This window comes from Corvus brachyrhynchos, unplaced genomic scaffold, assembly GCF_000691975.1.
Source record: "Corvus brachyrhynchos isolate BGI_N302 unplaced genomic scaffold, ASM69197v1 scaffold101, whole genome shotgun sequence".
Lineage (NCBI taxonomy): Eukaryota > Metazoa > Chordata > Aves > Passeriformes > Corvidae > Corvus > Corvus brachyrhynchos.
Window position 1 is genome coordinate 12,094,155 of NW_008237239.1, and position 16,810 is coordinate 12,110,964.

At 42.2% G+C, this 16,810-nt stretch overlaps 1 protein-coding gene across 1 annotated transcript in view; it reads left to right on the forward strand.

The window, feature by feature from the left end:
- The window catches only part of SYDE2 (synapse defective Rho GTPase homolog 2), a 25,202-nt gene extending 10,383 nt beyond the window's left edge, over positions 1-14,819 (forward strand). The window contains exons 4-8 of the mRNA XM_008630507.2: positions 2-742; positions 3,434-3,560; positions 8,943-9,124; positions 9,971-10,202; positions 12,356-14,819. Of these exons, the coding sequence (XP_008628729.1) occupies positions 2-742; positions 3,434-3,560; positions 8,943-9,124; positions 9,971-10,202; positions 12,356-12,858 (1,785 nt within the window). The 3' untranslated portion in view covers positions 12,859-14,819. The remainder of the gene's footprint in view (position 1; positions 743-3,433; positions 3,561-8,942; positions 9,125-9,970; positions 10,203-12,355) is intronic.
- The last annotated feature ends 1,991 nt before the right edge of the window (positions 14,820-16,810 follow it).

A 16,810-nucleotide genomic window follows, 5' to 3' on the forward strand; every position in this document is an offset into this window, starting at 1 on the left:
ACACACCTACAAAAAGAAGAGCTCAAGGAGCTCCAAATCCTTCAACAAAGGTGGTTACCTCAGTGATGGCGACTCTCCTGAACTTATAACAAAATCAGGTAAACACAGGCATGAAACCAAGTGTGGGAAAGGAAAGGAGAGCCTTCCAAGTAACAGTGGTAAACCCGAAATAGATATCGATGCCTTCAGACACTACAACTTTTCTGATCAACCCAAGTGCTCTCAGTACATCTCTGGACTCATGAGCATTCACTTTTATGGTGCTGAAGACTTAAAGCCACCACGAATAGACTCAAAAGATGTCTTTTGTGCAATACAGGTTGATTCAGTAAATAAAGCAAGGACTGCCCTGCTTACATGTAGGACAACATTTCTAGACATGGACCACACATTCAACATAGAAATCGAAAACGCTCAGCACTTAAAGCTGGTGGTGTTCAGCTGGGAACCCACCCCACGGAAAAACCGAGTGTGTTGTCATGGAACTGTGGCTCTTCCCACTCTCTTTCGGGTCACCAAAACACATCAGCTGGCTGTCAAACTGGAGCCCAGGGGGCTTATTTATGTCAAGCTGTCACTCATGGAGCAGTGGGAGAACTCTCTCGATGGCCTTGACACAGACCGGGAGCCCGTGATGTTTGGGGTAGATGCTCGAAAAGTTGTAGAGAAGGAAAATGCAGGCTTGATGGTGCCACTTTTGCTGCAGAAATGCATTCTGGAGATTGAAAAGAGAGGCTGTCAGGTACTGTGCATATTTTAATCTCTTTTGTCAATGTTTCTGTGTTGAGATAGCTGTTGTTGCAGTGTGAGCAGTGAGTGGAAATGGGGGAAATTAAAAACATCTTTACAAGTCAGTTTTTTTTCCTTTGCTGCTTCTGTGTGGTGAACACTGGCCATTGTAATGTGGGAAGAATAACAGGGCTGTGTGCAATCAGTGCTTCCAGCTTGGCCTTTGTAGAGAAGTACACTTGCTCGCAGGAGCTGCTCCCAGCAGAGTTTTAGGAGTGGGGATGGTGAAACAAACCTGCAGCCGCCAGTGTGTAGAGACACCCCGAGAAAGCAGAGATCAGTTGAGAACTTGAGAATGCTTGACTCCTGAGACATGGATCATTCTGTATGGACACACATCCAAATTTAAAAATTATATGGTTCACTGTTCCCTCCAACCAAACCTGAGATACTGTGTGCAGTGACACGGTCATGAGGAGCATATCTTTTGGTGCAGCCTGAAGCCAGTGTGTCTAAGACCTGTCTCTGTCATCACTTTGTACACAGCATTAGGATGAGGATGAGTCCCTGAGGGGCTGAATTAGTTCTTTCCCCACACCACTGTTCCTTGTCTTTCTTCAGGTTGTTCTCAAAATTGGGACTGCTGCAAAGCAGAAGTGTTCAGTGTCTTTTTTTTTCATCCCAATATAGTTTTATTGGTTGATGTAATGAACAAAAATATGTATGAGAAATGAGGTATGGAAACAAATCACCAGTTATGGATGCTAGGCAGGAGGTCTGTTAGGAAGGACTGTACACAGTCTTAAGCTCAGATGTTCCCCTTGGCAATTAATTTGAAACTGGTGGGAGGACTCTTGCCTGCTGTTCCACAGCATATGTGAGCCCTGGTTGTCTTTTGCACCTGTTCTCACTCAGGTGAAATTGAGAAGTAGTCACACCTACCACTGTTGCTATTTTAAATTGCTGACAGGTTGGATATGCTTCCAGGTGTGATGAGATTAGCTCTGCTGTTTATAACCCAGGTCATGACCTATAGAGGGAAATGGTACTTCTATGTGGCTCTTTTGCTGAAAGTCACTGCTGATAATAACTGTGTGATTTTTCTTGTGAGTACTTCTCCTTACATCCAAATCACTGGAAAAGAGAAGTTTTGTTCTTTCCAATATATGTGTCCCATGGTTTCAGTATTTTATTACAGGCTTATTAGCACCTAGTCATGCAAATGATATTGGGTAATCAAGGCAACACTGGTAATGAAGCAGTTGGGATCTGAGTTATCTGAATGTACCTGGTGCTTTTGAGCGTGAAATCTATTTTTGTATTTGCACGGGGGGAACCAAAACTGCAAAATACCCTGTTAACTTTTTCTTTTAACCACGCGCTTGTCTGATGTTTCTGACTTTCCTGTACACTGCAGACTACTGTCATGGTGCATAATCTCCACCTGAATTTCAGATGTGGCATTAGGAAACTTTGAAAGTTTAAAAGAAATTTTCTTAGGCGTATATTAGATTGTATTCAGTCTTGAGAAAGGGGGAGTACAAATTCCGTTGGGTAAGGTTCCATTTATTTAACAGGAATTAATATATGACCAGAAAAATACTCTTGCTTGCAGACCTGCATTCTCATGGTCTTAAGGCAGTCCAGGTGGGATTTTTTTGGTTTAGTATTGGGTATTTTTTTTTGTCTTGAGTCTGTGGTAGTTTTGAATTAACCTTTTCCTGCTCAATATAGCTGCCTATAATGTTAATTAAAATAAAATGAATATTTTTAACATTTGGTTTTCTAAGATCATAGGAGTGCTTTCTATAAATGGTGTTGATGAAAATGAAAAATGATAAAATGGAAAATTTCAATACATGAAAGCACATGATTTAACTGGTAATTCAATTCAAGAGTGATGTGGGTTTCACTGCTATCACCTTAAGCATGTTAAATAACCCCTGTTTTGCAGAAAACTTTAAATATCATTTGAAACACATGGAAGTCAGCATGTTGTCAGCTTCAAAACAACATATTATAGGTGTAATAATGGAGTATTCATAATTTTCTTGAAACTCTGGTTAAGGTTATAAAATTAAATTTTAATTTTTTTACTATATAATGTAATACTATAAGAAAATGGTTTTGCTAATTTTGGGTTTGTGTTGGTTTGTCAGTTGGTTTGTAACTTCTTATTTTTAGTATGGAGTCAGTTGTATGACTTTTTTTTCTGCTAATGATTAGTAACTGTATTTGTAATGTCATTTTGTCTACATAGTGCTCTAAACACTTTTCACTTCTTTCTGCTGAAGTTTGAATTCTATTTTGTATAATTAAACAGTTATGCCAGGAAAAATTATGATGGTCTGAATGAGTAGGGTGAGAAGCAAATACATGTTTAATCTGTATTTCTTTCCTGAGTCTGCATAAAAGCAGAACATTAAACAATTCCAATTTAAAACTTGTGTTATGTCAATAAAACACTGCTCAGCACATTCACTGTTTTGAAAACAGGATCATCCTTCCGTTGCTGCTGAGCAGCCCCCCCGGTGTGTCCTGCGAGGTGTCCGATGCTGTGTGCTGATGTTTGCACTGTGTGGCTGTCCCGAGCTTCCATTCCCACGCAGCTGCTGTCGCTCTCGGGATGACACAGCGCACGGTGTCACGTACGGGTCCCTCTGCAGGCCGCGGGCTGACGTGGGGCCGGTGTTTGTGCTTGCAGGTGGTGGGTCTGTACCGGCTCTGTGGCTCGGCTGCGGTGAAGAAAGAGCTTCGAGAGGCCTTTGAGAGGGACAGCAAGGCGGTCACGCTCTGTGAAAGCCAGTACCCAGACATTAATGTCATAACAGGTAACACTTTTCCTTGCTCTTCTTCTAGCAGACTTGTGCCCTATTCCTCATGTACCTTTTAAAAGGTGAAATTGTGTTTTGAACTAGTTTTCTATTGTCATTTTAACAAGCTTTTAACTGCTGCTGAAAGCTGGGTGGGAATGAGGGCGCTTACCGTGGGGATGTGTAATCGTGGATGAAGCAGCAGTGGTTTGTAGGGAGAGGAGGTCATGGAAGGACCTGCTTTCAGTAGCTGCTCTGCCAGGTGCAGAGGGAAGTGGGAGTCTGAAATGAGCTGGGGTCTTGGAGCTGGTTAAACCTCTGCCATTGGTTTCTGTTGGAGCAGATCTGGAGAAGCTTGGTGGTGATCAGGCACCTCTGCTGTGCTGGTGGCTCTGCACCATGTGACCCAGGGCTGTCTTGGATCAGCTGTTGTTCTCCCCTTTGTGTTGGAGATCGCAGGAGTTACGGAAACAGATTTCCCGTTGTATTTTGCAGGCTAGTTAGAGCTGCAGGAAAGTGCCTTCATTTGATCACTGCTTTTTAAAAAACCTTACTAAGCTTTGCCCTGCTTCCTGGAGTGAGACACCTTTACTTGGTGTCACACAGCAAGCTCCAGGCACAGGTAAGAAGGTCCAGGGAGGCCTGTCTGCATCAGCTCCTTACATGGGTCTCTTCACAGGGGTTGTGCTGCAGAACTGAAGTTGTTGAGGTTTTTTTGGTTTGCTTAAAACTCGCTGCAGAACTGAAGTAAGTTGTTGAGGTTTTTTTGGTTTGCTTAAAACTGGAACAGTTTTGTAACTATTGATACCTGTTATGTAAGCTAAAGTTGATCTAATTTCAGGCACCACTGAGTAAGCCAGTTGCTCTGAGAAATTAGTCAGAGGCATTCACTGCCTGTATATCAAGGGGTAGAAAATGTAACAGCAGTTGGGGTATAAATTTTCTGTGCCAAAACCCTTTCTGTAATATCCAACATCCAGCTGTATAGGAGAGTTATACCCTGTTTGGTGGTTTATTTCATTTCAATTTACTGGGAATTAATTTTATTCATTACATTTTGTAATTATACAACATGTTATCAGAAGATACTACTCAATGACATTTACTGAGTTACATAAACCTCTTGGTTCAGAGTGGGCAGCCAGTCAGTTCACATTACTTGCCTTGGCTGATTTCACTGTGAGGTTCGGTACTGTCTACAAGTACCAGCATTCTCAGCATCAGAAACTTGTATTTATAGAATCATGGAATTGTTTAAATTGAAAAGACCTTTAAGATGATCAAGTCCAGCCATTAACCCACCCAGTGATTCACTCTGATGTTATACAGCTTTTATAAACAAGGTTTATGGCAAAGGTAAAAAGTATAAATGATCTTTCAAACTGGGTAATTTTCTTCTCTTTACAAATAAATTAATGATAAAAAGTGGTGAGAACTTCTAAGATTAAATTGTTCCATGAAATTATTGAAGTCCTATTTTCTCAAATTTTTGTTGATCAACTCATAAGGTGGAGTAAAACCCCTCTGTTGCTTTCTGCCAGCAGCAAAAGCTGTCTGATACTGACTTGTAAGCAGACAAATGGCAAACTGCAATTTGGTTAACGTAAACTTTGGGGTACTGGAAAACTTTGTTGTTACTCTTTTTTAATTTTAGATACTAAAAATGGCGTTGCACTTCCATGCTACAAGTAATCATTAAAATAAAACAGTATTTGTAGAAATGGTTCAGGAATATCATGGGGAAAGGGTGTAGGAATTTAATACTTAGCCATATACAAAAGAACCTGGAACATTTCCTAAGCATTTTGATTTTCCTGAGTATATTGTACACTCAGAACCAATCAGAACTGGCTGAAGCCAAAGTCTGACCTGCAGGAGAACTCAGTGCTACTGAACAACTCTAGAAGGGCAGCAACACAGTCTGACTGATCTTTCCCTCACAAGTTTGTGCTGTGGTGTTGGAGAAATTGAAGTACACTTGAGAACTGAGAAACTGAAGTACACTTTTCTGTATACATTGCTCCAAGCCTTGTTGTTGGTGGTGAACTTTTGGTGACCATGCAAGTGTGGCTTGGTGGTGGTACTACTGGAGAATAATGTTTTGCTTCCAGAGTTTGCATTGCAAGTGAAAAGACTACAGCTTTGTTTTCTGCCTTACAGAAAATCTACTGGGTGTCCTTTTGTATGTGTTCTATTGCAAGAGTTTACTTACATACTGCTTTCCTTACAAGGGAAAAATACATTAGAAAAGCAGATTCTTTTCCCTGGTAGCCCTGCAGCTGTGCTGTCCAAGTGCCTGCACTGCCTTTGTCATTGTTGTGCTGCAAGGACTGACTGCAGTGGCTCTGTGGGCTGGGGCAGCAGGGGGGGGAAAGGGGGTGTTGGCACTTGAAGCTTCCACTGACCAAAATGTAGTCACTCTAATTATTGGAAACTGAATGTGGAAACTGAATGCCTGGTGTGGATTGACGGGGGAACCTACAGTTTTTGTGGACAACTGAGTTAGCCACTGTGCTTAGTGCTAGGAATAAAAGAGCCCACAAAACTTACTGCATGTTTTTAGGGAGTTGGGTTGAGAGGGAATGTTTCCCCTGATTACTTAATGCTGAGGCTGCTGCACATGATTCATATACTTCTATCAGCCAGAACATGTGTTCCACAGAATACGAATCCTCAGCATAAATCTTGGCTGATTTGAAGAGAAGTGCTGCCTTATGTCCTTTTTGAAATTTGAGTAGCACTCCTTTCCAAAAAGATTAACAACATATTTTTTTGACAACTCTTCAAAGACTAAAGAATGAACATTTAATGATTAAATCTTGACTGGGAAATGCTCTTGGGATTGGCATAGGCTTACACACAATGAAGTGGGCTCATGGATCAAACTGAGGCGTGCAGGCAGTTCATGGAACTGACCTGTAGCTGTGTTGTTGCATCGTGTGTGTTGGCATCCACGTGAATTCATATCTCTGCATAAAGCTTGCAATACTCTTAACAGTTCAGTGGGTCAGAAAAATGAGGAATTAATGAAGTGGATGGCAATTTCTGCTCTTTGTCTAAATTTGTTGTGTGTGGTTGTGTCAAGAGGAATGTGCTAGTGGGCTGGCAGCAGCGGGAAGCGTAGATTCATGGAAAAAACTAACAGCAGCCTCTTAGAGAGCTAATTTAGCTGACTGAATAGCAAAAGGATTTAGAAAGGTCAAGGGGCATTCATGGCTCCTAAATCATCCTGTTATCCAGGGCTGAACTGGAGAAAGTCCTTTGGCAGGTGGTAGTCCTATGTTTGTGGATGCTGTTGCAGGAATTCCTGCTAAATAATTATTAATAGACAGTTGTGAGTGTTTCAACAGTACAAGCTAATTTGATTAGAACATACCATTTCCTACTGTAAGCTGATTTTGATTTCAGCCTCTGCCTTCAAAAAAAGCACAGGTGAAAGAGAGATCTTGATAGAAGTCAGCATCTCTTGCTAATGTTTTGCTTATGAAAAATGGAAAATATCCCAGATCATGTTGTACAGCACCAGCATCTGCCACGTTTGTTTCATAAATATTTTAACCAGCTAATCCACATAGGAAACACGAGCCTCTAAATTCAGGGAAGAAAAAATACTTGGTGGGAAGGGAGGGATATGAGTAAGTTACTAAACAAAAACTAGCCACTGAAGTGGAGAAGTACCAAAAGTGCATATTCTTTTTAAAGCAAACAAAAAATCCCACCAAACCACCGGAGGAAATATTTTTTCAGGAAAAAATGGTTGTTTGCATATTTTGTGTTCCTGAGGGGATGTTCCCGTTTTAAGCACAGAGGGAGCTCCTGGGGGCTGTGTGGTGTCTGCAGAGATGGTTTTGCCTGACTGCCCCATGGCCGTGCTGCAAGGGGAGGTGATTTGGCAGCTCAGGATCAGGGCACTGCTGCTTCAGGTAGTGCTGTTCCTGCAACACAGCTTCAGTAGCTGTGCTGCTGCAAGTACAGAATTCTTTCTAAATGAAAATATTTATACAGGTAGAAGCCAACTCTTACTTGCATTCTGCATGTGAAGGGCCTAATGTTACCTTCTGTTCCCTGTACTTTTTTAGAAATGACCTTGTAACAAAGCCCACGCTGTACAGTTCATTTTACAGCTCGGTTACACAGACTTGAGTTAATGAAAACTGTTGCTTTGTTAAATAGCACAGTGTGATGGTAATTGCTGTGATGTGAGATTTTACAAGGCTGTGAGGAGTGCCTGCTAAAACATCTTCTGCCTTTCCAACACGATCTGTTTGGAGAACAGGCTGCTTTGTTAACTGCAGTACCTGCTTTTAAACAGTTTCTTTTAATCCCTCATTTCTTCTTAACAAAGTATTTAAATGCAGTTGTGATCTAGTTAAAGTTAGTAGATATTTGTGGCACAGAATGCAATTTTTAAAGGAAAATAAAGCTGCTGGGGAGCAGGCTTGTTTCCTTCAATTTTTTTGTTGGTCTTATTGGGTATTGCTCCTGGATAGCATCCCACTATGTCCTTTCCAGAGGCTGTTAGAAGCCTTAATATTTTGGGTTCTTCCATTATTATTCTTGCAGTCACTGAAACCTCTCTCCAAATGAAGTATCAGCCAGGTTCCAAAGCCAGCTTACAAGAATGCAAACACTCAATGCATTTGTGGAAGGAATAGGGGTTAATGAGGTGCTTGCCTGGTTGTTGCAATCCCTAGAAACAGCCTCTCCCCCAGCACATCCCCAGCTTCAGAAATGGTGCAGTATTTCTCTGCAACAGGGAGGGCTCAGTGCCTGGGAATTTTAGGCAATGTCTCCTGTGGGTGTGGATCACATCTGTCACAGGAGCGAGTGCTGTGCTGGAGCTGCAGGGGTACCCAGGGGTGGCAGGGAGCTGGTGGCTCTCTCTCATGAGCACATGTTTGGTTTGTGCTTGGCTGGGTGTGAAGGCACCATGTGCTTCACTGTACGTGCCACCAGTACTGGGATGTTTGCTCATAATTTTGTAGCTGAAAATAAACAGAACAGAAAAACTAACTGATAGGCTTATATAAAAGAGGAGAGGTCATCAAGCTGGACTTTGGTGTTTGTAGGAGCTCCTTCCCTTGGATGGGAGGTGGTCTGCTCTGAGCCCTTTCCTTGCCTCCCCTCACCCTTAACATGAGGGAAACTTCGAGAGATGCTCACCTGGTGCCCAGTGTCCCCACTTCTGCACGTGCAGCCCCTCTTTGCTGTGCCCCAGCCCCTCTTTGCTGTGCCCTTCTGGTGTTGTCCTCCCATCTCTTGCTCCTACGTGCGAGCTTTGTCACTGACACACAGGATTTTCTTACAGAATGGTGAAGTTGATGTGCCTTAATACTCCCAAAAATTGCTACAAAGTGAATCTGCAGCTTGTTAAAGGCGGCTGTTGGTGTGTCTCATTAGGTGTCCTAAAGGATTATCTGCGAGAGCTGCCCTCCCCCCTGATAACCAAGCAGCTCTACGAAGCAGTATTGGATGCCATGGTGAAAAATCCCTTGAGAATGACAGCAAATGGTTGTGAGAATGACCCAAGTGACTCTGATTATGCAGCAGCCCTCCTGGATTGCCTGCCAGATGTTGAGAAGGTGAGTAGTGTTAGCACATTCAAGTAAATCTCAAGCTTCAGAAAATAAAGGAACATTTTCACACTCGATAGAAAATGCCTCAGAACTGTTTATCAGATCAAGTGGTTCACTTGGATTTGTGACGCTCCACATACTTGAAAATACTTCCATGCTGTAATGAATAGGAGCATCTGCATTGTTGGATTTGCTCTAGTTTTCATTTTATATTGTTTCTTTAAAACTGCTGTGATCACTACTTTTACATGATTAGATCAATGAGGATTCCTTTGTGTTGTCCTGCTCTACTTCTGTGGAGCTCTCTGATCTGTGTGTTGTAATTACCTGGGCAAATCCATTCCTCTTTCTTAAATATGTGCAGTAGAGCCTTTTCTTCTTGTGTTGTGCAGTGTAAGAGATCTGTGCACTGTTACCTGCCAAATTCACCTGTGCAGCAAGCCACAGTTAGCCCCTTCTGGGGGAGGGAGTGAGCGAGGGGCCTGCACAGTATCCGGAAGTTACCTGAAAGCTTGTTCAGACAATGACATCATATCGAGGGTTTCTTTATTTTCTAATGTAGCTTCTGCAGCCTCTCTTCCCTTCCTGATGTACCCTTTTTACTGTGAGAAAACTCATCCGTGTAAAACTGAGTTCAGATAAGAAAGAAGCTGAGTTTTACCAGAAAGTCTCTTAATTGGTCTGCTCTGTCCTAGTCAAATACAACTTTTCTAATTCGGCACTTAGATGTTCTGTTGATGGCTACTGGTAGTAAAACCAGAGCTATCAGCCTTGATCTTTTCCCTCTAGAGCAGTGACCAACACCACAGTTGTCTAGTGTTTGGTTTCATGAGTAGTATTTTGTTTCTTCAGGCTACCCTGAAGATGCTGTTGGATCACCTGAAACTGGTGGCTTCTTACCACGAAGTAAATAAGATGACGTGCCAGAATTTAGCTGTGTGTTTTGGCCCTGTGTTACTGAGCCAGAGGCAGGAGACCACCAACCATAACAACAGAGTCTTCACAGACTCAGAAGAGCTTGCTAGTGCCCTGGACTTCAAAAAGCACATAGAGGTTCTTCACTACTTACTTCAGTTGTGGCCAGGTACTGTTTCATGAATCTGATCAAGCAAAACAAGCCAAACCATTGCTGTATGTTTTTACTGTATGACACTGTACATTAATTCACGGGATGACTGAGCAGCATCAGAATTCTTAAAATGTGAGGTACTATGGCATCACCTATTAATCTAAAGAAATCATGACAGTTTTATAATACACTGTTTCTATTTGGTCACTTTGCTAAATGGGAAGTTTGTTGGTTTAATTGCTTTCTTACCAGATGGCAGAGTTTGAGTAATGTAAGAAATGGTGAAGATTTTATGTGAGTAAAGACACTAGAAAACACAAGCCCAGTGACATTAAAGTTTCCACATCTGAATTAGAGAGTTTGGAGATTTTGTTTTTCCTGCTCTCCAGTTTTGGCCCGATGGGGTTAATTTATTTCTGCCCTTGTAATTTGGCAGAGTTGAAAGCATGCTTAGAGTAAGAGCTCTGTAACTTCTACTTGTTTTTGCAGAGCTTTGCATAAGGAAAAATGTTGCTGCTCCATGATGGGTTTGAGGTGACGGAAAATGCTGCTGCTCCCTTGTCAGCTGCAGGTGGGCAGCTCCAAAGCTGCTGATCACAAAAAATGAGAAGAAGCTTTTAGTGAGATCAGTGAGTTAGTGCAGGAGAGATGGCACATGTAGGTAGGGGAAGAGGGAGACCAAGAGCTGTTTGGGCAGCAAATACTATGTAGAAACTAATCATGAAACCCTGGAGATGGGTTATGGCATGGCTGCTGTGGACTACAAAACCAAGCTCTGCCCATGGGAGTGTGAATTCTCCAAGAGGCTAGGAGTAGGGTAAGTAGTAGAGTTTTCCTTCACTTAGAAGAAAAAGCTGAGTGCTATTCCTTGTCTTGCAAGAAGTGTGCAGGATGTGGTGCTAAAAAGGAGGCAAAACACAAGTGCAGAGACTTGAGTAGGTGAACACTACACACTGTAAACAGCACACTTGGACTGAATGGAAGGATCACAGCCTGATCCCTTATATTTAATCTTCTGTAGTTTGAGACAGCTTGATAACCAACATGTTGTGCAATACTTCAATTTCCGTATATTTCCAACCGAAAACAAATAGTCCTTGTTTGGTTAAACCATGTAACACTGGCAAGTTATTGTTAACCCATGGCCCTTTGTCTTAATGGAGCATAGTCTAAACAGAAGGGGTTTTGTTATAGTAAAAGTAGGGGGAAAAGCAGTGAGAGTTATTGCATGTTACTGTGCAAAGGTACTGTTAAAGTAAAATCCCCTGGAGAACCTGTAATGTGAGTCCAGAAGGAGGATTGGGCACATTTCAGGACTGAGCCGTTGTGCTTGTATGTGGGGAGTCTAACAAGGAGGGCTCAGATGGTGAACTGCATGGGTTTGTGTGCACTGCCTTTCAGTGGTGAATGGGGATAGAAAGTCTCTGCGGCTCGTTGCAAGAAGCAATGGTCTGTGTAAAACCAGAAGAAGTTTTGCAGCTCAGACACTCAGTAGGCACAGGTCAGTGCAGAGTTGTGCTGTTCGCCATAGGCAGTGGGTAACAGTGGAGGAGCCTGTTAGTAACTTGTGCTGTGCAATCGTGAGCTCAGGTAGCACTGCCAGCAACCCTGTGTGAGTGTACGGCTGCCATGGGCTTGTGGCTGCACAGAAGATTGCTGCAAGTGAGCTTCTTTAATAGCACAGGACGTCAGGGCAGAAGAGAAGCACAAGAGCTCAGCTCTTGGTGTGTTGTCAGCTTCTCTAGGTGTTTCTCAGTGATCGTATTTTTGTTGTGTTTTAACCTCTTTTGCTGTGCCTGCTTTCTGTTACTCCTTAGCCTGGATGAAGCGTGTGAGCTGAGCTGTTTGCTTTTCTTTGACCCAGAGCTGGATGGTGATTAACTCATACAGTGACTTTAATTGGTGTTCTGGGAGTTTCTACTTTTAGAAAGGCTTCTCTGCTGCAATTTGAATCTGGCATAGATCTTCAAAATTGAGATTTTACAGTAGTTTCTCCTAATTATTTTATATCAAACTGTGGCAAAAAATGTGCAATGTTCTGGCTGTAAGCTTGCATGTATTCATGCATGCTCTTAGTGGGACATCGAGGGAGCACAGTGGGCATCTGCCATGGACTTTTTTGTTGCAGCATGGATTCAGTTCTGACTGGTTTAACTTCTCTCTTTTAGTTCATCACTCACCTGCCAAAGAACCAGCACATCTGAGTACATTTCCTGAGCACTCATCCTCCCTGAATTACCTGAGGCCCAAGAGGCAGAGACCTCAGATGCTGAATCTGAGCGGCACCGAGATGTTGGGGGTGCTCAGACCGAGGCCAGCAGGTCTGGACAGCCCGTCGAGCAACCGCTACGCTGGGGACTGGAGCAGCTGTGGGGAGAACTACTTCTTAAACCCCAGAGACTGCCTGGCTGAAGCAGACTACGATGATGTCCCTTCGGAGGACACGGAGAGCGGGGATGACAGCAGCAAAGCCGAGGAGTTGGATGTCCCCGCAAGACGCCCGCAGCCCAGCCCTGGCGAGCACCCCTTTGGGAGCTACCTGACAGTGCAGGATGTGGACTCCGCAGTGGATCACAGAGCACACCTCAAGGACCTGCAGGAAAGTATTGATACTCTCATAGGAAACTTGGAAAGGGAACTCAATAAAAACAAACTAAATATGAGTTACTAAATTCTGTCCTGCATGACATCTCCTCCTTGTGCCTCCATGCCCCTTGCTGGGCTTCCCTAGCTGTGTGAGGAGTGATGGTGCCCCTGAACACCTTGTGGTAAGGCCATGGCCCACCTTGTGTTAGCACATTTTAAGCCATTCCGTAATGTTTCTGCCTTTTGTTAGAAGGCATTGTCCTGATTTGTGTGTTGGAGACAAGCTTAGACTGTGATGTGATTCCACATAGTGGCATTTCTCCCTAAAAACACTATGCACTTAGGTGGCCTGGGCAATACCTGGCAGAAGATAAAGCAACATCTCTGCTGTCCGTGGCAGCAGAACTCCTCATTCCTGAACTCCTGGCTCCGGTACGGATGTTCCTCTCAGAAGAGGATGAGCGCTGCTTGGCCTGAGTTTTGCAGCAGGGACTTCAGATAGACTTGTTTTACTATATATGCAATGGCTGCTATGAAAAATGCTTTATATAATATTTATATATAAAGTTTTAATTGTACAAATATTAATGTATTACTGTATTAACACTTTCCAGTAATTATTTAAACAAGCAAAAATAAATATTTTTCTAACCTTGTTTGTATATATCTATGTATAAATGTGCATGTGTCTGTAGCCATCTTTGGAAAGGAAAGGTCTCAGAATTATGAAATGTTCCCATTTCTAGGAAGACATGTTCAGTGATGCCAGGACAAGGTTACCCTTTGGGTAACACAGCATTTGATTTATGCACAGAAACATAGCCAGAGAGGAGGTAGGGTGAATGATTAATGTAAATGACCTTGTGTATTGCAGGAACAGCCGTTTGCAGGTGTTGACTATTAACTCTCACACACACACCACCCTTTCTCTGTTTGGTTTTTTTTTTTACTTCATTGTTTGTTTCTTCCTCCATGGGGTTTTTTCACATATAAAGAAGGTCTGTAAGGCATTTACTTTGCAAAAAATAATTTTTGTTTTTCCTTGAAACCTGTTACTTTATTCTTAATGTTTTGGTACATTTTTTTTCTCTCCAGAGTTTCGTGTATTTTTGTTGCGGTACCCTTGGCTGCTGCTGGTAGTTAGGTGCATTTGAGCCCTCTGTAAAGGCTTGTGGCTCTGGAGATGCAAGATTCAAGTTCAGCACAAAGCCAGTTACTTTTTTTTTTTTAAATTACTCTTCCTGAAATGGAAATCAGAGTTGTCACACGAGGTTGAATGGGTGGAAGGATGTTACTCCTGGGGAGTTTGGGTGGGATTGCAGTTCACTGTGACCTTACTAGATTCAGCTATCACCATCTGCTCAGAGCCTCTTTTATCTCTAATAATTTATGGCGAGCCATTAAAATTTCACATTAAGGACACACATTCTTGATTCAATTAAAAATAGTTACCAAATTGTGAACAGATGTTTTGATAGTCCTTCTAACCAGAAGGACATGTGAAGTCATTCCTTGTCCTCTACAGGTCACATACACACCCCCAAGGAAGGGGGGTTTGGGCAGGTGGGGGTGAGAAGGTTTTGGTGTTTTGAGAGGTCAGACACAGAGTTGCTCTCAGCTGGCAGGGTAGAAATTAATTCTACATCTTTTTGGTACAATTTTTGTCATGCCACCATGCCTTTCCATTCAGCCTGTGGGCAAGTGCTTTTCTGCTAACCTGTACTTCCTTATACTGCTTAATTGAAGAGTTATTTATTTACAGTAGCAAGGAATTAAGAATTGCTATGGCAAACTTCACCCCTCTTTTCTAAGGAATTATTTTAGCATGGTTCCAATGGTTTATTCAATCTCATTAATTTATTTTTATAAGTGTTAAAAGATGCAAAACAATTATTGCAATATAATGATATGAATGAAAATGTAAATTTAACCTGAAGCATTTATCAATAAATCGATGTATTTTTTTAAACTTTTATACATACAGAATGTGCATACTTTTTAAACTATAAATTTAAATTCTAAATAAAATTTGAATTAAGAACAAAATCTGTCTGTGCCTAGCTAGTGGTTATTTAAACATGTCTAAGCTGATGTCATCCATTTGCACACATGAATTAATTCCATAAAGACATTTAGCTTTCCACATTTTTTGTTTTGTTGTCATGTCTAGATCGACCCAACGTTTGAGTTAGATAATTAAATGCAAACCACTGCTCCATTAGCACTCTTTGAAAGATGTTTGCATTTAAATTTATTTAGTAGTCTTCAATTGCCTGTAATAATCCAGATGATACAAGTGGTCACCTCTTGAATATGTGTTAGCTTTTTCTCCAGGAGTGGTCTGTAACTCAGGGCAGCAGTCCACTGCTCTGTCAACGTTAATATTTTAATATTACAACAGCAGAAATTAATGACTTGATAAATTGTATTCATGTTAATCTTATGAAGTAATTAAAATACAGTAATATATTACTCAAATGAAACAATTCTTGGTAATTTAGTTATAACAACTTGTAAAACACATTTTGTATTTTAGAAATCCTTCTTTAATGAGACATTTCCCAAATGGTATTTGTTATGTTATCCCTTATACATCTATTCTTATAGATACTGTTATATTTCACACAGTTAGTTATATAATCTGGTGAAGCTGCATTCTTTTTATGATTGTGACAGATTCTTAAGGAATGGGATTACTGTGGGAATTACCTTAATCTAGAAACACCAAATTGGGAGATTAAAGCAACCTGCTTCTACCAAAGCCATAATGAACTTTTTTACACAGAAGGGCATCCTCTGGCTGTGTGTGGCTCCAGGGCAGAGCTCCTCCAAACCCTGTGGCCACCGCCAGGAGCCTCCTTTGCTGTGCTGACCTGTGCTGTTGTCTGCTTGGTGAGACTCGTTTGGCATCAGGACAGCTCCTGTTCACCAGGGACTGGAAGAGGTTAACAGCAGAGGGCAGAGCCTGCGGTGGAGTTCAGAGAGCAGATTGTCCTTGGCGTCCATGGACGTCCTTCAGGTGTGACCTCTCCTTCCCAGGTAAAGAAAATGGGCGCAGGTGCTTTCACAGAAGCAGTTCCCAGACTTGCACCAAAAGCACCCACAAATGGTTTTACCCAAGCACAAGCCAGTGGTGGCCCCGTGCGGGGCTGGGTCACAACCAAGAGCTGTAGCTCACAGTCCCTGGGGAAAAGCAGAAATGCAAAGGTCTGTGGTCTGTGCCGTGCTTTGCTGCCAGTGTCAGGGATATGATACACGTAGGTGGATTTAGGAAGGGGCTAAGCCCATTTGTAGAGTTTTAATCCTTTCCTGTTTGTTTAAATAGGATTTTCCAAATTCCAGACACTGCTGGTGCTCTGTGGCTTATCCACCTTTTTGCTTCTCCCCCTTTTACCTTCCCAAAGTGCTTCTTACAGGAGCAAGCAAGAGGTGGGTGGGAATGGTGTGGGATGGGTGGGAATAGTGGGGTGGCATGACCTCAGGCTGGCTTAAGCCACTGGGGGGCCTACATGCTCAGAAATTTCAGGTTTTTCCATCTGTCTTTCCCAAACGTGTAACATACGTGTATGTTTGTTAATGCTCCAGGCAAGAAATGAAACTGCAGGTATTCAGACATGTTCTAAAAATAGAGGGAAACATCCCCAACAGATATTCAGGATTTTTACAGAATAAATCTATAAATCTGATAAGCCAGAGGCACATGTGGTATTTCTGCTGTCAGATCTTAACCCCTTCACCTTACCTTGGGATGGGGATACTGGTATTTCTTGACAGTAAGTGTATTTTGATATAGAAAGCTGTTGTCTCGCATTCTGGAGCTAACACCAGCTGAAAGTTATTTGGGCTGGGGGAGGACTGTCATGTAACTATGGTACATTTGCTTTAAAATGTCATCCTACATAATGAATTTACTGTTTTCATTCGGCTTGACTCTTCTAGAACCATGCAGGAAAACCTGTGATGTGTCTTAACAAAAACATTTTCAGGGCAAAATTGGAACAGCCAGACATGAGATGATGCAAAGCTGACCCGCTGAC